The 26,738-nt window shown below is 37.8% G+C and overlaps 1 protein-coding gene across 5 annotated transcripts in view; it reads left to right on the top strand.

Annotated features, from left to right (window-relative positions):
* CSMD1 (CUB and Sushi multiple domains 1) overlaps window positions 1-26,738 on the top strand; it is a 1,932,406-nt gene that overhangs the window by 1,879,313 nt on the left and 26,355 nt on the right. For all 5 annotated transcript variants that reach the window (XM_008163737.4, XM_005289701.5, XM_065587776.1 and 2 more), the window contains 6 exons: window positions 12,590-12,766; window positions 15,072-15,251; window positions 16,675-16,848; window positions 17,949-18,122; window positions 21,257-21,330; window positions 25,207-25,318. In XM_008163737.4, coding sequence (XP_008161959.2) covers window positions 12,590-12,766; window positions 15,072-15,251; window positions 16,675-16,848; window positions 17,949-18,122; window positions 21,257-21,330; window positions 25,207-25,318 — 891 coding nt within the window. The remainder of the gene's footprint in view (window positions 1-12,589; window positions 12,767-15,071; window positions 15,252-16,674; window positions 16,849-17,948; window positions 18,123-21,256; window positions 21,331-25,206; window positions 25,319-26,738) is intronic.

Here is a 26,738-nt window from a genome sequence, read left to right as displayed (position 1 = left end):
TACAATATGATGGGGGCTAATTTAGCTACAACAAGTCAGGAAAAAGATCTTGGAGTCATCGTGGATAGTTCTCTGAAAATGTCCACGCAGTGTGCAGAGGCGGTCAAAAAAGCAAACAGGATGTTAGGAATCATTAAAAAGGGGATAGAGAATAAGACTGAGAATATATTATTGCCCTTATATAAATTGATGGTACGCCCTCTTCTCGAATACTGCATACAGATGTGGTCTCCTCATCTCAAAAAAGATATACTGGCACTAGAAAAGGTTCAGAAAAGGGCAACTAAAATGATTAAGGGTTTGGAACGGGTCCCATATGAGGAGATATTAAAGAGGCTAGGACTCTTCAGCTTGAAAAAGAGGAGACTAAGGGGAGATATGATAGAGGTATATAAAATCATGAGTGATGTGGAGAAAGTGGATAAGGAAAAGTTATTTACTTATTCCCATAATACAAGAACTAGGGGTCATCAAATGAAATTAATAGGCAGCAGGTTTAAAACAAATAAAAGGAAGTTCTTCTTCACGCAGTGCGCAGTCAACTTGTGGAACTCCTTACCTGAGGAGGTTGTGAAGGCTAGGACTAAAACAGAGTTTAAAAGAGAACTGGATAAATTCATGGTGGTTAAGTCCATTAATGGCTATTAGCCAGGACGGGTAAGGAGTGGTGTCCCTAGCCTCTGTCTGACAGAGGATGGAGATGGATGGCAGGAGAGAGATCACTTGATCATTGCCTGTTAGGTTCACTCCCTCTGGGGCACCTGGCATTGGCCACGGTCGGTAGACAGGATACTGGGCTAGATGGACCTTTGGTCTGACACGGTACGGCCTTTCTTATGTTCTTATGTTATGTTCTTTAGCACCCTCGGATGCAGTGCATCCGGCCCCATGTACTTGTGCTCATCCAGTTTTTCTAAATAGTCCTGAACCACTTATTTCTCCACAGAGGGTTAGTCACCTCTTCCCCATTCTGTGCTGCCCAGTGCAGTAGTCTGGGAGCTCACCTTGTTCGTGAAGACAGAGGCAAAAAAAGCATTGAGTACATTAGTTTTTTCCACATCCTCTGTCACTAGTTTGCCTCCCCCATTCAGTAAGAGGCCCACACTTTCCCTGACCTTGTTGCTAACATACCTGTAGAAACCCTTCTTGTTACTCTTAACATCCCTTGCTAGCTGCAACTCCAAGTGTGATTTGACCTTCCTGATTTCACTCCTGCATGCCTAAGCAATATTTTTATACTCCTCCCTGGTCATTTGTCCAGGCTTCCACTTTTTGTAAGTTTCTTTTTTGTGTTTAAGATCAGCAAGGATTTCACTGTTAAGCCAAGCTGGTTGCCCGCCATATTTACTATTCTTTCTACACATCGGAATGGTTTGTTCCTGCAACCTCAATAAGGATTCTTTAAAATACAGCCAGCTTTCCTGGACTCCTTTCCCCCTCATGTTATTCTCCCAGGGGATCCTGCCCATCAGTTCCCTGAAGGAGTCAAAGTCTGCTTTTCTGAAGTCCAGGATCTGTATTCTGCTGCTCTCCTTTCTTCCTTGTGTCAGGATCCTGATCTCAACCATCTCATGGTCACTGCCTCCCAGGTTCCCATCCACTTTTGCTTCCCCTACTAATTCTTTCCTGTTTGTGAGCAGCAGGTCAAGAAGAGCTCTGCCCCAGTTGGTTCCTCCAGCATTTGCACCAGGAAATTGTCCCCTACACTTTCCAAAAACTTCCTGGATTGTCTGTGCACTGCTGTATTGCTCTCCCAGCAGATATCAGATGATTGGAGTCCCAGGGCCTGTGATCTAGTAACTTCTGTTAGTTCCCTGAAGAAAGCCTAATCCACCTCATCCCCTCATGTGTGCTCATCTTAAAGTACTCATCTTCAGTACACTGTTACAAAAGTTATTCATTATATATTGCATAAACACTTTTTCTGCCTAGCACTAAGATTAGTTTGCTAACTCCGTTGTTTAGATGACTGGATTGCTGACCCAGTTGTTTACCTGATTGGATTGCTGGCTCAGCTTTTTACCTGGCTGCTCTGTTTCCTTGCCAGACAAGCAAGCATCTTTTCACATGTCACTTTTTACAAGTGATGAAATGATGTGAATGCTGTTTTTAAAAGTATAAATGCATTCTATTAATATGAATAAGCATATTTCTAATTAAATGTCTCTCTGTAGTCTAATTTGATCAAGCTAGCTGTTTTTATCAATAGCTAGTAGTTTTCCCAAGAAGTTGGAAAATGCTATTTCTATAAAGCTGTGAAGAATATAACATTCACTTTCTTAAGAATTGTATATAGAAAACAGTGAAAGCAAAAGAAAATAATTCAATGACTACTAAATGAATCACTAAGAATAGAGACTATGTCTTTGCAGAATCACAACCTAAGTATTTACAGTATTCATAAATTATACATTCTCATGAAATAACCATTTCTCATCTTTATAATGAAAATTGTTTTATTTGGACCCAGCAGAGAAGGAGATACAGAGACATAGAGGGAACTGATAGAAACACAGCTGTCTGCTGTGGAGACTTTATTGTTCTGGCAACAGAATAACATGAAAATGAGGCTTTGCGCTGGGGAGGAGGGAGTGCTCAAACATTTAAAGGGACAGAACATCCCATTCTTTCACCCTCCTTAAAAAAAACTTTCCAAACATATATACATTATCATTTATATGACTAATATAAAGCACTATATTACTTAACTAAAAGTTCCAGGTGGACTACCACAGACTCTTAAATTGCAAGGGATTATTCTGCCCTGTCCTAGCAACTAGCTAACTGAACAATTTATAAGTTCAGGCACACAACTGGTTTTCACACTCTCTTGGGATAACGTGGTGATGATGATGTGATGGTGTCCTGAAAAACAGGAACAGTCAGTTGAAAGGAATCAACTGGATATGATATCAAATAAACTGGATCTGGTACCAAAGTTTCTTCTACAAAGTAATCAAAATTAGGAGTGGTAATAGAAGGAGGCTAGATGGGAGGAAGAGAATATTCTATTGGAACATCTCCAATCTCCGGTACTTGTTGAGACTGCAACTGATCTAAATGCCATTTCTATAAAACACTATTGGATAGTTTTACGCTGCACAAAAAAGCTCCCATACATTTTACAAGTTCTCCAGGTCCCATTTTATTCCACAACTATAGATGCAAGTCCACACTACGGGCACATCTTCACTACCCGCCAGATTGGCGGGTAGCGATCGATCTATCGAGGATCAATTTATCGCGTCTAGTGTAGACATGATAAAATCGATCCCCCATTGCTCTGCCGTCGACTCCGGAACTCTACCGCAGCGAGAGGCGGAAGCGGAATCGATGGGGGAGTGGCAGCGGTCGACCGGCCACCGTCCTCACAGCCAGGTAAGTCGAGCTAAAATACGCAACTTCAGCTACGCTATTCGCATAGCTGAAGTTGCGTATTTTAGGTCGACCCCCACCCCCCGTAGTGTAGACCTAGCCTAAGTATCCTACTTGAAAAAAACAATGACGAATCTGATGTCGTCGATCAATTTGCATAGCTTCAGAATTGGCTACACGTGCAGCAGCATCAGGACATAGCAGGTCCCAGCAGGTATCCAAAGGTTGGTTCAAGAGAATAGTGGCAGGTGGCTTCTGGATAGTAACATCTGGTGTGTTCCTGTAGCACAAAGAGCAAAAAAAATATTCAATTTCTTTTTATGATTCAAAATAGACTTATCTCTTAAGACATGTTTAAGTGTCTGTACAAACTGTTCAGTTAAACCTTTTGTAGCAGGATGGTAAGGAGCAGAATCCATATGCTGAACCCATTTGAAACCAGGAACCTCTAAAATTCTTCAGAACAGAATTGAGGTCAATTGTCATTCATCAACTGTAGTGGTAAGCCAAACTAGCTAAATAATGTATGTCCAGTGGTCTTGGTAGCTGTCATAGAAGTCATTCTGAAAACTTCTGGCCATTTCAAATGAACGTTGACTATGAAAAAAAATATATAACTTTCTACTGGTCCATCAAAGTCCATGTGAATACATTTTCAAGGACTTTGAGGCCATGACCAAGGGTGTAGATGAGCTGGGCCAGGATCATGCTAAATTTAATGACATGTAGTACAGTACTTCACCTTCCTCTCAATATCTCTGTTGCTCCCTGGCCACCAGACATGAGTCAGGGCTATGCTCTTCATCCGTACATTGCCAAAATGACTTTCATGAAGAGTTTCCAAAACCTGAGATTGTAGTGATTTTGGAATGATTACTCGCATTCCCCATAAGATCCAACTGTGATTCACAGATAATACATCTTGACATGAAACGAACTGTGTAAACTGGGGATTCTTACGATCAACACTGTACCTTGTAGTACCATTTCCTTCATGAGAGAAAGCCCACAATCATTAGCACATCATCCTTTTTTGATGTTTGTACTAGTTATGGGTATTCTAACCATCAAATTGAGATAGAACGCTTCATCCAAAGTTTCTTTGGGTTGATGGGAGCTTGCACACGGAAGGTGTGACAGCATATGAGCATTGCTGTGCCAAGTCTCTTTATGGAATTGAATGGCATAGGAGTGAGCTGAAAGTAGCAATGCCTGGAAATGATGGTATTCCATGTTTTGGTACAAACAAGTGAAATTTAAGAGCAATTATCTGTCAGCAAGGAAAAATGTCTAGCATACAGATAGGTATGAAACTTTTGAATTCTGAAAATAATGAATGTAACTGTGACATGTTCTCTGGTGGAGCCATTTACTTAATTAACTCCAGGGCACCAATTACATAGCCAAGGTATTCAACTGAAGATTTGAAAAAAATCGAATTTCTCTCAACATACTCTCAGTTTATGGTCCCTTTGGAATCTCATCCAGGGTTTTCTGGAACAAGACAGGTGCTGAGGTAATACCAAAAGGCAACCTGTTGTAACAAAATAAGTGTGTTGCTTGTGAGATATTTGCAAGATGACGGTTCAATCTCCATTTAAAGGTATGCATTAAACAAGTCCAATTTACTGAAAGACTGTTCTGCACTAAGAGTAGCAAACAAATTTTCAATACATTTTCAATACATTACAAAGGTAGTATATACTTGTCTGCACATAAAGCTGGATTCAATGTCACTTTGAAATCACCAAAAATTCAAATAGAGCCATACTTCTTCTTGATCAGCATTGTGATGAGGAAGTGAAACTGGTGACAAGAGTCCAATGTTCATGAAACGGTCCAAATCAGCTTCTACAAGTGGCTTCAGAGCATAAGGCACAACACTGGGCTTGCAATAGTTTGTCTGGCTGTTTGACTTAACAGCGAGCTGCACATGTTGCACATAGTTTCAAAAACTATGGAGTGTCTTTCTAGTATTCCTTGAAAAAATGGAGGTGTTTTCTTGAGCACCTTGATCTCTCTCCAATTCACCTTGAGCTTCTCAATATAAAATTTGACAAATATGGGTGGATACTTTCCCTCAATTACATATAAGGTTAAAATGACTGTTTGTCAATTGAGTTGATATTTCACCTGGATTATTCCTTTTGGAACTAATTTTTCTCTGGTATAACTCTTCAAAATTGTGGCTGTTTCTTCTACAGAAACTTGTGACCAGTCTGGTGAGAGGTAGATGCACCATCAAGCTCCATTCTTGTGGGAACTCCATTGATTAAGGGTGTGACTTAGATGCCATCTCTCACATCACACAAATGTTTAAGGGGAACAAAGGTTCAAAATTACTTTCACAGAAAAGTAAAAAATGCATATTAAAATTCTTCAATCCATACACAATTTACAATGGACCATCAGCTAGCTGGTGTGATTGCAGTAAATGTTGGTCCTCTGTTTGAAGAGGCAATATTTACTTATTTGCTGCAAAATTATTTTCATATATATCTCCTACAGACCCAAACACAGCAGTTTTCCTGGAACCATAGCAACCAGCTCATACGTGAAAGATATATATTGTGCATAGCAAAGAGGTAGTGATATCACCAAAAGGCAGTAGGCAGTAAGAATGTGGAAGATGAGTGGATAATGGGAATGTAGTCTAGACATTCACAAAAGATAACCCATGACAGTTGATGGTTATCAGAAAAGTACAAGATGAAATGATAGCTGCCTTAGAATGTGTTAGAATGTGTTAATAGAATCATCTATTATGTACCACATTTAACAGTTTCTTATACAGCTTTTGTCCAGTGGTACCCATCCAGCTGTGGAATAGTGCTTTCACTCACCGACATACTTCTTATTGGAAATTCTGTATTGTAATATCATTGGGAGTCACTAGATGGCATTATTACCAGTACTTGAGAGACAAAGTGGGTAAGGTCTCTAATATCCTGGGACCAACAAGACTACAATAACACAGCAGATTATTACAAGTAGTCTTACACTTTCTGTTTTAGCTAAATCTATAGACAAATTTTGGAGAAATGCTGTTCTTTAGTTATGGTGCACTTAGTTTAGAAGCTGTTGCAGTAAGATTTGTTCACTGTTTCAGTCTTTCTGGCTGGAATAATTTCTTAGGTTCAAAAATGCTACTTACAAGATACCCATAAAAACAAAACACACTACACATTTTGTAGAGTGAGCAGCAATGACTCATATATTAAAGTTGCTTAATACTTTCTATTATAAGAAAAAAAATTAAGAGCTCTAGCCATTCAATGATTTTCTGAAAACTTTGAAATTTGGAGGGGGCCCATTGGTCCTGGGGACAACTGAAGTGTGTTTTCTGCCCCTATGAAAATCTGTTCTGATTTGGCCAAAATATAAACTATTGAAAACTGCCATTCCCGTCTGTGGTTTGCATAGTTCTTTGTTTTTTGACAGGCTGATGAGAGCTGTCAATATTCTATTCTACATCACTGTATAGTGGACGAGAAATTGGATATGAGTCAGTAAGTGTGCTCTCGTTGCCAAGAAGGCCAACAGCATATTGGGCTGTATTAGTAGGAGCATTATCAACAGATTGAGGGAAGTGATTATTCCCCTCTATTCGGCACTGGTGAGGCCACACCTGGAGTATTGTGTCCAGTTTTGGTCCCCACACTACAGAAGGATGTGGACAAATTGGAGATAGTCCAGCTGAGGGCAATGAAAATTATTAGGGGGCTGGGGCACATGCCTTACGAAGAGAGGCTGAGGGAACTGGGGTTATTTAGTCTGCAGAAGAGAAGAGTGAGGGGGGATTTGACAGCAGCCTTCAACTACCTGAAGGGGGATTCCAGAGAGGATGGAGTTCGGCTGTTCTCAGGGTGGCAGATGACAGAACAAGAAGCAATGGTCTCAAGTTGCATGGGGAAGGTCTAATTAGACAAATTAGCAGATTGGGCCAAAAGAAATCTGATGAGATTCAACAAGGACAAGTGCAGAGTCTGCACTTAGGATGGAAGAATCCCATGCACTGCTACAGACTAAGGACCGAGTAGCTAGGCAGCAGTTCTGCAGAAAAGGATTTAGGGGTTACAGTCAATGAGAAGCTAGATATGAGTCAACAGTGTGCCCTTGTTGCTAATAAGGCTAACGGCATTTTGGGCTGTATAAGTACAAGCATTGCCAGCAGATCGAGGGACATGATCATTCCCCTCTATTCAAAATCCTATAATCTGTAATTATAAGCACAAATAGGCAGACCTGATCATTATTTTCAGAAAAGATCTATCTGAAGTGAACTTAATATGAGGAAAAGTAGAAAGTAAAATGAGTGTTGCATGTATAATGTTAGAATTATTCTACAATCAATTAATTAATCTCAAATTATTGTTTTGCCAGTATCATGCATCAGCAGCCATGCCATGCTTGTATAAATTGTATTAAAACATTTAGACTTTTAGTTGGTGAGTGTAAGCTTTCTTAATGGAGCTCTGTCTTGGACTTTGGCCAGTTCCTGAACATTATCTGTAATTTGTTTTTTTAGCAGTTAGACTGGAATTCCTCCAGTTTTCTAAAGGACTGACTAATCTCAAATTTAAGAAGTGTTGAATACTCTTTGGAATTCTTCCTTTGTATTGTATTCACTGCCTGAATTAATTTGGCTGGCTATAGAATTATTCTAATTCAATGCCAAAAATCCCCCAGACAGTGTTTGATAAATGGAAGGCAGCTTCTTTCATCTGTATGTGTGTGTATATACACACTGAAATATCAAAAAGCTGTTGGATAATCAGTTTGTGAGATGGACATTTTGAATTATACAATGTATAACACTTATACAGAATACACAAAATAAAATCTTCCTAAAATAGACTATCATAAAACAACTTAACCCATTTGGTTATGAGGTAAGAAATATGATGGTAAGAAACACCATGGAGGCTGTTTGGATATGGCCTTCTGGGTGGTGGGTGCGGCGCTTGAACTGCTTTTGGAAGGATAAAATATCCTTCTAAAAGGTATTATCTTTTCCTTCTCTAATTCCATCTGAAATGTAATTCCCTCCTTTTTCCCTCTATTTTCCTTTTTAATATTATATATTAAATACAAAATTCTCAGTATCAAAAGATTACAAATAAAAAGATTACAAATACTGCCTGAGGCCTCTATGTATTTTTAATGCAGTCAAAATTTGGCTACTTATAACAAAAGACTGAGAATATTGATTGAGAACTAGAATATATAATTCCTGCCCATTCCCTAAATCATAGCAATACACCTGCAGTTTGCAGTCAAAACTCAATTTTAAAGATAATTTCTTATTGTCAGGATAGTTTGATAAAAGATCTTTCTTTCATTGGTTAATGTATAGTATGGTTAACGGAGGGGGAATAAACAAAAAAACAACAACAAACTTAGCTCTTTGTTGCAATCAGTGGCATAGAACTTTAATTTAAAGGAAGGCATTATCAGAGCCAGTGGTATTGATTTCCATTTTGCATGATAAGCAACAAAGATTAGTTTGCACACCTGGTTATGGAAGAGTGTGGCCATCATCTCAGCCCGTCTAGAGCCTCCATTAGCAAATCTCTTTTAGAGCCACCCATGGGAATGAAAGATTTTTTTCCCTGGTAAAGAAGCCCTAGAAGAGGACAGATGGCAGTACCATCACCTTGGGAACAGTTGCCAGGCTGGTGCAGGAAGCTGTAAGTTACAGCTCCTTGATCAGCTTCAGTGACTCTGTAAGTATGGAAGCATTATAGTAACTTTTCTGGTTGTCTGTTTCTTTGTTCCAATAAGAACTAAAATAAAAGTTATTCACACAGTGCCTCCTGAACTACAGATTCTCATAGATGTCAAGCCAGAAGGGACCATTGTCATCATCTAGTTTGATATTCTGTTTGATACTACAATTCATAGACTTTCCCCAGAATAATTCCTAGAGCACAAATTTAAAAAAAAAGTCTTATCTTGATTTAAAAATGGTCAGTAAATCCACCATGACCCTTGGTAAATTATTCCAGTGTTAATTATTCTCATCATTACAAATTTACACCTTATTTCCAGTCTGAAATTTCTAGATAGAAAAGTCCATTATTAAATATTTTTCTCCAAGTTGGAGCTTATATATTGTAACCAAGTCACCCATTAACCTTTTCTTTATTAAGCTAAATAGATTGAGATCCTTTAGTCTCTCACTCTAAGACATGTCTTCTAGTCCTTTAATCATTCTCATGACTCTTCTCTGAACCTTCTCCAATTTATCATCATCATCTTCTGGGCACCAGAACTGGGCAAAGTATTCCAGCAGTGGTTGTGCCAATTCCTAATACAGAAATAAAAGTAACCTCTCTACTCCTACTCAAATTTCCCCTGTTTATGCATCAAGATTTCATTAGCTCTTTTGGCCCCAGCATCACACTGAGAGCTCATGTTTTGCTGATTATCCACCACAATCCCAAATCTTTTTCAGAGTCACTGCTTCCCAGGATAGCGTCCCCCCTTCTGTAAGTATGGCCTGCGTTCTTTGTTCCTAGATGTATACATTTAGATTTAGTCATATTTAAAAACTTATCATTTGCTTGTGACTATCATACCAAGTAATCCCCATTACTCTGTATCAGAGACCTGTCCTCATTTTTATTTACCACTCTCCCAATTATTGTGCCATCTGCAGAATTTATCAGTGAAGATTTTATGGTTTCTTTCAGGTCATTGATAAAAATATTAAATAGCATAGGGCCAAGAACCAATCCCTGTGGGACCCCACTGGAAACAGACCTGCACAGTGAAGATTCCCTATTTACAGTAGCATCTTGAGATCTCTCAGTTAGCCAATTTAAATCCATTTAATGTGTGCCATGTTAATTTTACTTTGTTCTAGTTTTTTTTTTTAATAAAAAATGTCACAAAGTACCAAATCCAATTATGTCAACACTATTACCATTATGAACCAAACTTGTAATCTCAGCTAAAAAAGATATCAAATTAGTTTGACAGGATCTATTTTCCATAAACCCATGTTGATTTGCATTAATTATATTAGCTTATTTGCATTTTTTATTAACTGAGTCCTGTATCACTTGCTTCATTATTTTCCCATGGATTAATGTCAGGCTGACAAGTCTACAATTACCCAGGTCATTTACCCTTTTTAAAAATTGGCACAGCATTAACTTCCCTAGTGCTCGAAGACTTATTGAAAATCCATATTAATGGTCCAGTGAGCACTGAGACAGCTCTTTTAAAAGTCTTGGATGCAAGTTGTCTGGAATTGCTGATTTTAAAAGCGTCTAACTTTAGTAGTTTGTTTAACATCTTCCAGAGATATTAGTGGAATGGAAAGATTGTTATCCTCATCATATGATGAGATTATATCTATGTCGCTCCCCCGCCCAAATACATAACAGAAATATTTATTGAACACTTGTTGGATGATATAGCATAGTTGGATCAATTTCTGTCACCAGCTACCACTCCATTAGGTGTGGCATCTTTATTCCTTAAGGTAGAATTTAGTTGATCAGAGCTGTGAAAAAACTAGGAAAACATGGTTGAAAACATATTTACAAAATACAGTACCACCATGTCAATGCCCCCTTTGGCTCAGGTTTTGACAAGCATTCAGTCAGTCAACAGTAATGTTTGGAGGAGGAACTTTTATTTATATAAATGTGAACCAGTGTATTTGCACACATTTATGGATATTCATGACAAAAGATCCAGAATTCCCATTCTAATATATTCTGGCTTTGTATATTTGTATATATAAGTGAAGGAGCTAAGAGACCAGAAGAATGTAAGAAAGCTTTACAAGGATTGGCTTCTTCAAACTAAAATTTAAGTTCAGCATTACTTTGGACTAGAATAGTGAAGACCCTGTGCCATAGAACAACAGTCAGGAAACTCTAGAAAAAAGGAAGGAATAGGAAGTTCCTTCTTCTGACCAGTAGCTACAGGGTGGTGGAGCTTTAAAGTTTTAAGACACTGTGAACAGGCAGAGTCTCTACCCTGTTATCAAGAGATCACAGCAACTTTGAGGGCTTGTCTTAATTAGAAAATTATATCAAATTACAACACGATATTGAAGAGTCATATTAACTAACATGATGCTGAGCAGCACACTGTAGTCACCGTACACAGCAAAAAATCATGTTCAGCATCATTTTAGTTGGTTGTGGATTGCCTAAGACTAGCTCAAACCAGGTTGCCCATGACTCATCCCTGTCTGTGGAGTTGTGGTCACAGAGTTGTAAAACAATGTAATTTCTAATAAAGAGAATGGACGCTAAACTTGGGAATCTCAGCTCCCTAAACTTCTTCCCTGACCTTAGCTGGCTGTTGGCTGGTTAGTTGGAGGGATAGCTTAGTGGTGTGAGCATTAGCCTGCTAAACCTAGGGTTGTGAGCTCTATCCTTGAGAGGGCTACTTAGGGATCTGGGGTGAAATCAGTACTTTATCCTGATATAATAGATGGAGCTTCCAGGAGGAGTTTGGGGACAGTATGTATGCAGGAGAACTCAGCTACTCAGCAGGGCCCTGCCCTAACTAGCAAGTTAGTCTAGCAGAAATGTTTTTTCTGATCTTAGTTCTTTAAAATTGTGGTTCTGTGGAGGAATCCTGAGGAATTTGCTTCCTCTGCTCAGGGAAATTTTTGTCTTTGACCCAGGTATCTTGTACATCAAAAGGCTGGATCACAGGCCAGTCTTGAGCTGTCCATCTTCCTCATTTCTTTCCCCAGCCAAGAACAATTTTATGAACACCATATATGCTAAATTTCAGAAATATAATTAATGTATCATATCACTTTGATCACTTCACCTGTTTTCTGTCCACTAATCCATTTCCCCAGCTACATATCCCCTGCCACAGAAATGTTTCCTTCTCCTTCTGCCAAACTGGCATCAAACACAGACATATACGAATAGAGATACAGTAGGCAAGAATTCAAGTAATTTGGATTCTCTTTCATTTTATTTTCATTTCTTGTACAATAACTTTTTGAACATGTGCTGTAAGAGAGATAAATCTGTTCACTTACATTTACGATCCGTAACTAATCAAATAAAACGATGGTGTAAGCCTGAAAGGAAAAAAAATAGATTTTAGCCCCTTCTATATTAAATGCTCAGCTTTTAGAATAATTGTAAGCTATTAAAATGCATTGTCTTACACTTTTCATACAAGTCATTTATAATGGATACATTGACTTTCTTATTTTTCTTGATAGCTGTATCTTGTGGAAATCCTGGCACCCCAGCCAATGGCATGGTAATATACAGTGATGGGATAATGTTCTCGAGCTCAGTCATCTATGCTTGTTGGGAAGGTTACAAGACTTCAGGGCTAACTACTCGACATTGTACAGCCAATGGGACATGGACTGGCACTGCTCCAGACTGCACAGGTAAATAACTGACTTTTTGTCACAATAGGATTAAAAGACAGTAGGATGTTATTAACTTGGTAAACCATTATCTCTTTCTCTGGAATAAGCACACTTCTCAGAGGGTAACATGCATGCACATTCATTAATAAATGTTGGACTTTTTTTCATTTTTTGTTAAGATTGCTTCCAAAAAGTAGCTCTACAAGGTAGAACAGTAGAAAACTCTTAGTATCTAAGATATGCTGCTTTAGTCAAACACAGTATTCGTCTCAATACAGGGTAAGTAGGTAAAATTTAATGGCCTGTGATATACAGAAAATCCCCTCTGGCCTTAAACTATGAATATATGAACCTTTCTATAGCTCTATTATGTTATAGAAGTTAGAAAATGTTCCATGTAGCTTAAATACAGAAAACTGCTTTCATTCCAATACATGCTAATTTAAATATTACTCCTCACAATAGCAAAAATGCATATTGTTTAGATAGCTTGGCTTATTTCATGTTTGATTATTTCAGTATTATATTGTGAAACATCGCCATTTTTTATCTCCTTATGTTGCTTATTCAAGATTTTCTATAAACTTAGGAACATGTAGTTGGAGTAAAAATTGCTCTGAAAAATTAGCCTTTATATTCTAATTTTATTTCTACAACTTGTGCTGGACATAGTTCAGATTTGGGATTTACAGTGTTTGTGGGGATCACAAGAGGGAAGAGTTAGCTACAAAATTCTTCAGAAGAAAGTAACAGATAGAGGCAGTGAAATATCCTATATGACACTAGTGAAAATTGCTTTGGGTTAACATTTTTATCTATTAGTCAAGTCACAGGAAAATTTCAGAATGAATTCATTTGACTATCCAAAACAGATTATATTTGATTAAATCCTAAGAGAACTTTAAACCACAAGTACTGTATTTACTATAAATCTTAAAGCAACACTAGTGAAATAATTTTTAAGAACAATTGTCAAGGGAATACTGGCCCAGATCTTTATTTCACAGGGTTTGTATCTAAAGAAATATTGTTTTTTCCTGATCATTTATAAAGACATGCTGGAAAATTACTTCTAGAGAACTATTGTGAAGTAAATTGAAACAGCAGATTTATGGACATCTTTCTTTGAGAGAGAGCCTGCAAAACAGTCAGGATGGAGTGAACAGTAGAGTGAAAACAATTAAAATCAATTATGTTTGTATATATTGTACACTTTAACATAAATGTTGTATACTGTTAATAGAAATATACAATACATAGAAATATATATTAAATATTAAATTGATTGGTACAAATTTTGACGTGTGCTGAATACTTGTAACTCCCACTGTCTTTGAGGTCAATTTTGCAAGGTGCTGAGCATACTCTGTGAGGTGTTGAGTTCTTTTCATGCCCAATGAAGTCAATTACAGTGAAAAGCATTCAGCAGCTTGTGTATTCTGATCCGTCAGTGGGAACTGCAGGGGCTGATTAGGTGTCCAGAAGTTTTCTGGATTTGTTCCATAGTGTTTTGGGCCTTTAATAGTGTTCTGCAGCATAATATGGAGAACCAAGAATCACAGAAAGCCTTAGGGACAGAAAGTAGAGCTAAATTCTGCCTTCACCTCCATCCTCTGCAGCTCCACTGATTTCAGTGTGCTTATACATGTGAAAGTCCTGGCAGAATTTCAGCACTGCAGGAGTTTTCAAAAGAGCCTAAATGGGACCTGTGTTCCTAAGTCACTTAAGCTCTTTTGAAAATCTGATCCCTTTTTGATGGTCAGACTGATAAGGAGACAGGAGTTCTGTGAATCTCAAAGAGGAGAATATAATGTGTGGCACAAAACAGCAACAACTTTAAGGCCTTGATTCAATTCCTGTTGAAGATAATCAAAATTCTCATTGATATAAATGGGAGAAGGTCCAGGTTCTTAACTTATTAATACAAACTTTTACGGAACCCCATGAAGACTTCCTTCTAGGCCTACTTGCTCACAGTCATATGTGTTTTTTTCCACTAAACAATAGAAACAAGGTCCAGATTCTGACCTCAGTTATACTGTTGTAAATGCAGAGCAACTCTATTGACTCAAATGGAGTTTCATTACATTACATTTACATAAGTTTTGCTGAGTGAAGAATTTGTCCCAGGATATTTAGTACGTCTTAAAATAAAATAAAAATGTTTGTTTACCTTTTAATGTTTTCAGATAAAATAGCTGGATCATAGTCGCTTTGCTGCTTGTGTATGCTAATAAAGGGACATTGTGTGTATGAGCAAATGTGTCCATGTGTAAAGTTTTATATATATAGTTGTTGAAGTAAGATTATCTTTCTTCACTAGTAATCAGCTGTGGAGATCCAGGTGGAATAGCAAATGGTATGCAGTTTGGAACTGATTTTATCTTTAATAAGACAGTAAGTTATCAGTGCAGCCCAGGGTATTTGATGGAGCCTGTCAGTTCATCCACTATACGTTGTATGAAAGACAGCACTTGGAACCAGAGTAAACCAGTCTGCAAAGGTATGTTTTGTAATTTAAGTAGTTTATGGCTGTTCTGATATTGTATATAATATTAATATTTTTTATTATTAATTATAAAGGGGAACAATTTGCACAACCACTTTTAAGATAGATAAGATGCAAACCATTAATATACTGCTGAGACAGTCAGATAAGAGATTTTAATGATGTAGTTATTTATGCCCTATATAAAAGGATTCTCCCAGAACAGGTACTGTGGAAGACAGCTGAAAGGCTGCCTTCTGAGGACCTTATTGCAAACACTGGTGTAAGGGGCATGACAAGGACATTGCTGGAGGTGGGAGAGGTATGTCAGGGATCATAGCATGCAGTACTGTGCAGATTCTGGGTCACCACTGCAGTCCATAGGACAGCCTGGGGAGGCTGCCATAACTTAGGCTCCCAGGCCTGTTTAAGTTGTGTCAGGAACATCTCCAGCCCTGATGCAGCTCAGAATCGGGTGGCAGGACATGAGCTCCAAATTCTGTGCTGCACCTCTTAGAAGTACAGCACAAGATCTCATTAATAATAAAATGGGTTTCAGAGTGGTAGCCCTGTTAGTCTGTATCAGCAAAAAGAACGAGGAGTACTTGTGGCACCTTAGAGACTAACAAATTTATTTGGGCATAAGCTTTCGTGGGCTAAAAACCCGCTTTATCAGATGCATGCAGTGGAAAATACAGTTGAAAGATATATATACACAGAGAACATGAAAAAAATGGGTGTTGTCCTAATAAATGTTAGCTTATGTGATTGACTGACCACATTTTTATTTATAATGGTGTTGAAGCCACTAGCTGAATCACTTTATATTTGCATAATGTGTGGAAGGAAGCAATATTTTGAAATAAAATTTTCTTTAAAAATAGAGGTGGGTTTTTTTTTTTTTTTTAGTTTCCATCAATTCTAACATCCTCTGGAAAACATTGGGGGTCCCACATAGCCCGTATATTTTAAGAGTTGAATACTGATTTAGCAACATAATTACCAGTAAAGTCAATATTGGTTAAGTGACTAAAGCCTTAAATGACTTAGAAAAAGGGATCTTGTATGAGTAAAATCAGAGAAAGGTCCTTAAGATTTTTCCCTTAGTTATTGTCCCAAAACAGAGTAATGGTGAAAAAATGGTCTAAAATTTTAATAGTAACAGACAATTATTTATATTTTAACTTTTTATTGATTGATCATGTATGTTGTTTGTTTTGCTGTTTATCTCCCTACTATGTAACTCTCAGAGCTGATAAAATTTAACATGCACATGTGTATATTTAATTTGTGGGTACTATGGAAAAGTCAAAATGTGCATTCTCTCTTGGGGCAAAACTCTTCCCAGTAAGTTTTGATTACAGAAACATGACTAGCTACAATATTACATTTAGTATAAATCCTATAAAATCTGTAAATTCTCTCTTTGTTTCAATAGCTATCACATGTGGCCCACCTCCTCAAGTGCTCCATGGAAAAGTGGAAGGATCAGATTACCGTTGGGGGTCCAGTATAAGTTACAATTGTGCAGAGGGCTATCAGTTATCCAATGCAGCTATTCTTTCATGTGAAGGACGAGGTGTATGGAGGGGAGATGTCCCACAATGTCTCCGTAAGTATGAAGATAATGGTGTGTGGCTGAACCACCTCAAGCTCTGATCGCCTCATTTCTCACAAGCTAAATAGGGTCAGACTCATTCAGAATGGGACATGAACTTTCTAAACACAAACAAACCAACCAACCCTGGGAACTGAAATTAGGTGGTGCTATTTATTTGTCAAATGAAGTTCTTCCCTGACTCAGTACTGAATCAGTGCCAGAGGATGGAAGCACTGGAGCAGCATACTGCTGGGTGTGCAATTTTTTTTCAGATAAAATGTAAAATAGAAGTCCCTGACCACTGTGGCTATTCAAGACCTTCATCCCTGAACAACCTCTTTATCAGCTCTCTGCTTGCTACACAGAGATTCGCATTTCTACCATGATCTCTCACCCTCTATTCGGATTGATATCTCTAGCTCTCTTTCTGTCAACTTTACTCGATGTCCTGCTACCAACTGAAGACCAACATAGCTAAAATGAACTCCTTAGCCGTCTAATCCTAAATCTTTTTTTCTTCCTTTTCTGTTACCATTGCCAGGTTCATCTTTAAGCTCCCCAATCCTTAAGCTCATAGTCTTAGTATATTTTTTGCTTCCTCTCTGTCCCTTTCTGTCTCTCTCTCTCTCTCTCTTCCCACTCCCCCAACTGAGAAACCATCTTTAAATCCTGCTCATGTTTCCTCTCCAAATTCTGTCCATTTTTCTACATTCCCACAACCTGAACTCTTGACTAGTGTCTGATCACCATTAAATGCTAAAATTGGGCTACTTTGAGAATAAGATGATGGTGGTATTTTCAGATTTGGTATCTAAAGCTAGTCATCTACATCCATATTCAGGCACCTAAATAAAGGGGCCTATTTTGTGAGGGCAGTCTTGTGCCTGCAGTTACTAGCAATGGGGGGAAATAGTTGTGAGCACAAATGTTATCATTTGTACATCTGTAAATCTGATCTGTGAGCATAATCACATGGTAGAACGCTTGCACTCAAATTTAGCAATTACTAGTGTCTGCTCGCTTGTGCCTTCAGAAGTGAATGCCACTTTTAAACATTAAACCAGTATGTTCAGTTCTTCAAATACCTTTTTTGCTTTCTTTTTCTTCAATAGCTGCATTTTGTGGAGATCCTGGTACTCCAGCTGAGGGGCGTCTTAATGGGAAAAGTTTCACTTACAGATCTGAAGTCTCCTTTCAGTGCCGACCCCCTTTTATACTGATAGGATCTTCAAGACGAGTCTGTCAAGCAGATAGTGTTTGGAGTGGAATTCAACCAACATGTATTGGTAATAATTTCCATCATCTCTGCTGTTTATTAGTCAGAGTATTGTAGATAATCTGTTATCATGATCAAGATCAAGCCCCAAATCAAAATGTTCGGTTGGGATTTGTGAAATTGGTTTATCAAACTACATAGATTAAAAGATCACATGTATCTAACACTGGATGGGCTTGCTCTTTTGAGATTCTGAGTACTTTCTGTAATCTTCTGAGTGCTCTCAGCCTCCTATTGATTGCAGTGAGACTTGTGAGCTTGCAGGGCAAGATCAAATCTCCCACTGACTTCAGGATTTGGCCCAATGCAAATAGAGATTTTTTTTCTGTGATTTTGGTGAGAGGATGAAGAGATGTCTCTGTTGTTTTCTAAACAAACATACTCAAATTTAGAATTAAATGATCACAGTGATGGTTTTCCTTTAGGCAGAAGGGATTGGCTCATTTCAAGTGGTTACATTGTGGACCGGTTTTGTTTAATATCTTTATTAATGATCTGGAGGATGGTGTGGACTGCACTCTCAGCAAGTTTGCAGATGACACTAAACTAGGAGGCATAGTAGATACACTAGAGGGTAGGGATCGGATACAGAGGGACCTAGACAAATTAGAGGATTGGGCCGAAAAAAACCTGATGAGGTTCAACAAGGACAAGTGCAGAGTCCTGCACTTAGGACGGAAGAATCCCATGCACTGCTACAGACTAGGGACCGAATGGCTAGGTAGCAGTTCTGCAGAAAAGGACGTAGGGGTCACAGTGGACGAGAAGCTGGATATGAGTCAACAGTGTGCTCTTGTTGCCAAGAAGGCTAACGGCATTTTGGGCTGTATAAGTAGGGGCATTGCCAGCAGATCGAGGAACGTGATCGTTCCCCTTTATTCGACACTGGTGAGGCCTCATCTGGAATCCTGTGTCCAGTTTTGGGCCCCACACTACAAGAAGGATGTGGAAAAATTGGAAAGAGTCCAGCGGAGGGCAACAAAAATGATTAGGGGTCTGGAGCACATGACTTATGAGGAGAGGCTGAGGGAACTGGGATTGTTTAGTCTCCAGAAGAGAAGAATGAGGGGGGATTTGATAGCAGCCTTCAACTACCTGAAGGGGGGGTTCCAAAGAAGATGGAGCTCGGCTGTTCTCAGTGGTGGCAGACGACAGAACAAGGAGCAATGGTCTCAAGTTGCAGTGGGGGAGGTCCAGGTTGGATATCAGGAAAAACTATTTCACTAGGAGGGTGGTGAAACACTGGAATGCGTTACCTAGGGAGGTGGTGGAGTCTCCTTACTTGGAGATTTTTAAGGCCCGGCTTGACAAAGCCTTGGCTGGGATGATTTAGCTGGGAATTGGTCCTGCTTTGAGCAGGGGGTTGGACTAGATGACCTCTTGAGGTCCCTTCCAACTCTGATATTCTATGATTCTATGGACATTGGGTAAGATTGAGGGCAAGAAAGCTTATTGAAAACACCCTTCTCTAGTCAGCTAATGAGGAGTCATTAGCACTAAATTCAGATGTGTACTCTGAATAAATTCAAATGTCCTTAATCCAGACCATGTCTAGTACTCCGCTGCTGTCGGCAATATGAGTGTGTCACATCTGCATTCAGCAGTGAAGAACGTGAGTTATAGGAAAATTATATATGAGCCTTAATATGAAGGCATAAGCCTTGCAAATGGCTGGGAGTCAACTTCCTGTAAATTTTATATTTTCTACAGTGATATATAAAAACATTGAATATCTTTCATCAAAAAGATCTGCTTTACCTCAAAAAGTCCAAATTTTACACCCTCAGTCGCATCATGGCTTTTCTACTATTATAATAACAAAACATTTATATTAGAGCTTCTGCAGTCTTTGAAAATATCATTGTGGGAAGAAGAAAGGTGTCAGTAATGTAAAGGTGATTTTTACCTGTAAAATCAGATGTTTGAAAAAAAATTATAACAAAAATAATCTCCTACAGGCACAAATTTCCCCAAAGATGGCAATGTTTACCACTTCTTGACACTGCTTATTTTGTTATAATAGCTATGGGCTATCTAATTCTATTTTTTTTTCAAGAGGTTGGTTTCTGTTGGTGATGCACTTTAAAAAAAGACTGATCTGTTTCATTTTTCCATTAGCAGCTGTCCAGTCTAACGGGTGATGAAGTTAAAAGTCCCTTGATTGTTCAAGTACTACATGTTTTTTAAAATGTCATGTGTTAGGTTCCCATCTATCTGAGTTCTGAAGCCTTCAAGATTTCCTTTATAAATTAGTGCATTATATATTCTAATGATAGGATGATGAAAGTAACTGACTAGTATTGGAAATCAGGTTAGAAAGAAATGATATATATCACCACTGGATTATAGGATTATGATTACAGAGCACTGGAAATTGTTACAGATGAAATGTAGGCCCAAATCCTGAACTGCAATGTGATCGCTTTATATTTCAGTGCCAGGACAAAACCAGAATAGCCAACCATGGGATAATCATCCCAATATAGGGGAGTTTCTGGTGGCTAACAGCCATCCTATCAGCTCCTATGCTACCCATCTTCCATTCTGTCCACCTAAAAGGCATGACCGGGCATCCCGATAATCTTCCTAAACTGTCATGTCCATCTCTAGGGAGTGATGGCAGCTGGTGTAACCAGACAAGTGTCCAGCCAGCACAGGATTTAGGGGAACTAGACATCCACACCTTTTCTGACATGTACTGTTAACTCTTCAACCATAGCTGAGTTTCTGGACCTCTTTTAAAGCACGTGGTTTCATGATCACAAAAAAGAGTTTCTGGCAAATAATTTTATGCTTAGTTTCCTAAGGGAAAACAGTGTTGGTTTTCAGAAATATGGTTTTACAACTCTGTGGTTCCTAGGAAAAGAACACTAGGAGGGAAAGATTCCTCTCAATGTTACATCTGCATTATGCATAATGCTTTTGGCTGACACAATATGCTGTGTATCCCACAAGAGTCAAAGGGGTCAGTTATATAAAAAAAATTCCAGTACTGAAATCTCTATGCTGCCAAAACTGTCATCATGAATTACTTGTAAACATATTGAAAGGGGGGGGGGGAACTGTAATGTTGTGTGGATTTAATTTATCTTTGAAAATGTAAACTGTAATAACATCTCCTGTGTTTTCCATTTTAAAATTTAGATCCAGCCCATAACACTTGCACAGATCCTGGTACTCCACCTTATGGAATACAGAACAATTCTAGGGGTTATGAGGTAAGAAGCCTTTTTATTTACTAATTTACTGAAATTGGAATGCATTTAATATTAATGTATGTTAAATTATTTTAGCTTTAAATGTTTAAAATAATGTTTATCACTTTCAAATTTCTTTTTACTAAAACCTCAGGCTTCATCTTCAATTATTGTTTTAATACGGAGTTTTAGGAAAGAACCCACAGTCTTTAGAATATATCATGTCATAAGTTTTTAGTAGAATTCCCCACTGAAATAAGTGAGTTTTGCTTAAAAATTAATGGCATGTTATAGACCTTTGCATGGAAAATAATTATATTGCACATGCAGTGTTTTAGCTATATGCCTACAAGGTTATTTGATTTTTTCCCCCTCAGATTAAATTGTTTTGTTCTATACCAGTAGCCATTACATACTTTAACAAACTGTGAGTAAATCGCTGATATACTAAGTTCCTGATCAAAAGGCCATTCAAGTCACTGGAAGAAGTCCCATTGACTTCTCAGGGCTTTGTTCAATTCCTGACACATGTCATCAAGTAGATTAATTCAATTATGAAATCATATTGAATTCCATGCACAAATATAGAAGTTCAAGTTAGTCTGCATGATGATCAAAATTCTCTTTGATGAGTGTCATCCTTATAATGCCTTAATTCAGCATGAAATATTAGTTTATTAAGCATCTGTCTCGAAAGAAATTGAGAAAATATAACAAAAGTACATAACTGCCATAATGGGTCATTGTCATTCAACGTTCGGACTGATGAAAATTATTTAGGATTCAATCGGAGATAAATAGTGAAATTTTACTTTGGAATATGTTTACTATAGTGAATACAGTAACGGTCTTTCAGTTAATCTCTGCTGTCCCTAAATTAGTTCCCTGTCTATTTCTATCAACTCTTGGACATATGATTTCTCTCCAGTCAGTTATCTCTTGAGCTTTCTTAGCCTGCACTTCTCCTGTAACTCTAGCCTTTCTGAATGTCTTGATCAAATCACATCCCTTCTATCTCATACATCCACCTGTGTCACCAGTTCCCATTAATATACAGATCATAATTGCACCAACTCAATTACTGATTTCTCCAGAATATATAGTTTCTCTCCTCATTTATTATTGAAAGCACTGGTAACTCTTAATGCCTATTTTGGTCTTAGGTTGCTCAGGGTTTCATTTCTAGATATAACTACTAGTAGTAATAGAGCCTTGACATCATAAATGCTTGCATCACTGTGTCAGGTCAGTCTGGTAGGATGGAATGCACTTTTTGGATGCTACTGATCGAAGGGGACATATTTTGCAGCTGTGATTATTTGAATATCCAGTTTCAGTGAGGTATCCAATAGGACACCACTGCTAGGAAACAGCTTTTAACAATCTGTGGGTAGATGACCTCATTAGAGAAAGATGTTCTTTGAGGTGTTTATCTGTGCCTACCAGCATCACCTCTGACTTATCTGAGTGCATTTTCAGTTAGCTGTATTTCATGCCCTGCTATACAAATGCATACACACCTCCAACCCTTTCTCAGCAGAGCAATATGAAGAGTAAATTACTTTATTCCTTCTGAAGATTGAAAAAGATACATAACTCTATTATTGGCTTGAGCATAGCCATGCCATTTTCCCTTGACCTATTTAAATCCCTTCTAGATTGACACTTTCTGTTATGAAATTCCAATTTACGGTGAAACTCATACTGGTATTCACTAGTATCATAATTGACAATATTTTTACAAAAAGCACTTAAGAGTCAGAAGAGCTGCATTCGTGTTCTAGACTCTACCACACTCTCTCTGTATGTCTTTGGACGTGTCACTGAGATGGAAATTTTCAGACGTGGGTGCAAAAAATTAAGCAAGAAAATCCATCCCAGTAATTAGACGTTTAACAAAAGTGTTCTAATTTTCAGACCAATTTCAGGGAGAATTGGATTGTAGATACTGTGCGCATGGGATCATCAGGCCACCTCTCTTTAGATGTCTGAATAGAGATTTTATGTTAGACACCAACATTTGAAAATGTTGGCTTTAGCTTCTCTTGCCTCTGTTCCCAGTATATACACTTACATTGATAATACTTATATTCCTCTGTAGTGTTCATTGAGATCTTTAGACGAAAGGTGCTATAACTTGGCAGTGTATTATTTTATTTTATATTAAATATTATTCACTAGCATGCTACATATTAATATCCATTTGTATTTATCCATATTATTATAATCTACATCTCTTTCCTTTCGCCTTCATTAAATCTATCACCAACTCATCTCCTCTGTCAGCAAAAGCACTTCCTCAATGGACAGTTCTCCATCCTCAGTTGTCCTGACCTACTTCCTTACCTCTTGGCCTCTTTTATCAGTACTACCATCAAATCCACCTATTCTAGACTTTTCCCTGTAATCTCCTTCTGCCATTTCCATTCTGTCATTTGTCACCGGCAAGTAAACAATATGTGTTTTAATATAGCCAAATGTACATGTGTACATCTAGGAACAGAATTAGGCTATCCTGGGAAACAGTGACTCTGAAAAAGACTGGAGGTCTTGGTAAGTAATCAGCAGAACATGAGATCCCAGTGGGATGCTATAGCCAAAATGGCTAATGCAAGGCTATATTAACAGGGGAATCTCAAGTAGGAACAGATTGACACTTTCTGTTATGAATTTGCAATGGTGCAACTGCTGTTGGAATACTGTGTAGTTCTGTTATCCACAATTCAAGGAGCATGTTGATAAATTGAAGAAGTTTCAGAGAAGAGCCACAAAAATGATTAAAGCATTGGAAAGCCTGTTGTATAGTGATAGACTCAAGGAGCTTAATCTGTTTAGCATGACAAAGAGAAGGTTAAAAGGAGACTTGATTAAGGACTGTAAGTACCTACATGGGGACCAGAAAGTTGATAATGGGCTCTTCAGTCTGGCAGACAAAAGTATAATAAAATCCAATGCGTGGAACTTGAAGATAGACCAGTGGTGGGCAACCTGAGGCCCATCAGGGTAATCTGCTGGTGGGCCACAAGACCGTTTGTTTACATTGGCACAGCCGCCTGTAGATCCCAGTGGTCGCGGTTCGCCATTCCCTGGCCTTAGAACATATAAATCTATGAAATTCCTATCCTTTGTTTCCTTTCCTCAAAAGAATTGTAAAGAAAGTGGTATTTTCTCACCTTCATGGCCACTTTGCTTAGAACCACCTTCTGCATTTGCAGTCTAGTGTTCTACTCTTTCTAATAGATATTGCATCCCTTACTGTTTTCTCATCCCACTTAATCACAGTACATCTTTCAATCCTGTCAATCATCACTCCGCTTCTTGAGCATCTGAAGCAGAACTTAGGTAGTACATAGTCACAAATGTAGCATAAACAATTATGCCCATAATTTTCTGTATGAATTTAACTGCAGGTGCAACTGCAAGATATCTTTTATCATTGAACAGGTTGGAATTTGAATTTTCCTATTTTCTTTTTAAACAATTGGCTTATTAATTCATACAGTGAGAAAAAATCTTTAAAAACAGGTTTTCTAGTTATGGTGAGTCAAATATAGTGCAATGTGTAGCGATATCATTTTTGTCATTTGTCACACATTTTAGTTGCTTCTGTCACACATTGGTAGTCTAGAAAGTTGAGAGTGTATAGAGTGTGGTTCCTTTTTGTGTGTCCAGTCTGATCCACTTTTTTCCACCTATCATTGTCAGATAAATTCAGTTTTACCATCATGGATGAGACTTTGATTGCATAAGGAAAAAATCTAACTCTGTAAACTAGCAAACTGATGATACATGGAATAATTTTTTTTTAAATCTCCCTAGCAGCATATCACTATGCTATCAACTAATTACAAGTGCTGGTTTCCTGTTTTCTCTTACATTCTACTTTTGATCCTGCAGGTTGGAAGCACAGTCTTTTTCAGATGTAGGAAGGGTTATCATATTCAAGGCTCTACTACTCGATCTTGTCTTGCAAACTTAACTTGGAGTGGTATACAGTCTGAATGCATTCGTAAGTCCTTTTTTTTTCTTTAAAATTTACATATAATATAGTCTTTGACAAGGAAATAAATCAATACACTTTTTAATCTCATGTGGTAGATAATATGCAATATACTCCCCACTGTCTCAAAGTCAGAGTTTGCCAACAGATACTATGTAGTTTACTGCAGTGGTTTACTATTCTAAATGTAACAGTAAATTTCTGTGTGTCAGGTGCCATGGTGTGATGACTGTTGACAAATGGTACCTTTATCATTGTGCTCTCTGTCACTGTATCAACTCTATTGGGCTAAATTCTGCTTTCAGTGACACCAGAGCAAATGTGTCATAACTCTACTAAAGTTAATGTAGGTTTTTTATGTTTATATTGGTGTCATTCAGAACAGAATATGGCACACTGTAAGTGTAGGGAACATTTTGTCGGCTAGTCTTCTGTGAGCCGTGAAGTATGACTCATCACTCCACTGTTTTTCTGGGCTCCAAGTGGGAAGCTGAAAGATCAATATATTTGGATTTCTGTGATGGTTGGAGTACATCAGTGAACTGCTCCAATAAAATACAATGATCTAAAATAAAAATAATACTTTAGAGCAGTGACTCTCATCTTTTCCAGACTACTGTACCTTTTCAGGAGTCTGATTTGTCTTGTGTACCCCCCAAGTTTCACCTTACTTAAAAACTAATTGCTTACAAAATCAAACATAAAAATACAAAAGTGTCACAGCACACTATTACTGAAAAATTTCTTACTCTCATTTTTACCATATAATTATAAAATAAAGCAATTGGAATATAAATATTGTACTTACATTTCAGTGAGTAATATATAGAGCAGTTAAGGTACTTCCTGGAAGACCTCTGCTTACCCGCAGGCATACATGTACTCCTGGTCGAGAACCACTGGTTTAGAATGACCTTAGATTCTAATTCCATTTCAGATTAATTTTGAGATGTTATAAATGGACAAATGGAGCAGAAAGATTGAGACATCTATTGCAACAATTTCTGTTATACCCAGTGAAGTATGATAAAACCTTTCTATGGAACCTTTATTTCATATGATGTTTATAATGACTTTATTTAGCACAATAATCACTGTAATTTTCAAGGTTGTTTCTGACACTGAATTTATGTGATGCTTAAAGCTATGACAGTACAACAATACAATACTGATCACCGAATAATTTGCAATGGCATGTGCCTTGTCTTTTCTTCCTTTTAACTCTTTTTCTCCTTCATCTTAATAATGGATCTTCAGTGTACTGTGTAGAAATAGATGATATTAGTAGGAGTCATTATTTCCAACTTCCAACAACACAACAATAAATCACAAAATCTCAATGTTACTTCTGCTCAAAATATAAAAATGGCTTGTCATTTTTTAAATGGTAGAAACTTTGCTAAGTGAAAATGGATGGATTGGTATGTGT

This window comes from Chrysemys picta, chromosome 3 (assembly GCF_011386835.1).
Source record: "Chrysemys picta bellii isolate R12L10 chromosome 3, ASM1138683v2, whole genome shotgun sequence".
In the NCBI taxonomy this organism is placed as follows: domain Eukaryota; kingdom Metazoa; phylum Chordata; order Testudines; family Emydidae; genus Chrysemys; species Chrysemys picta.
This window is presented reverse-complemented; position numbering and strand designations above follow the sequence as displayed.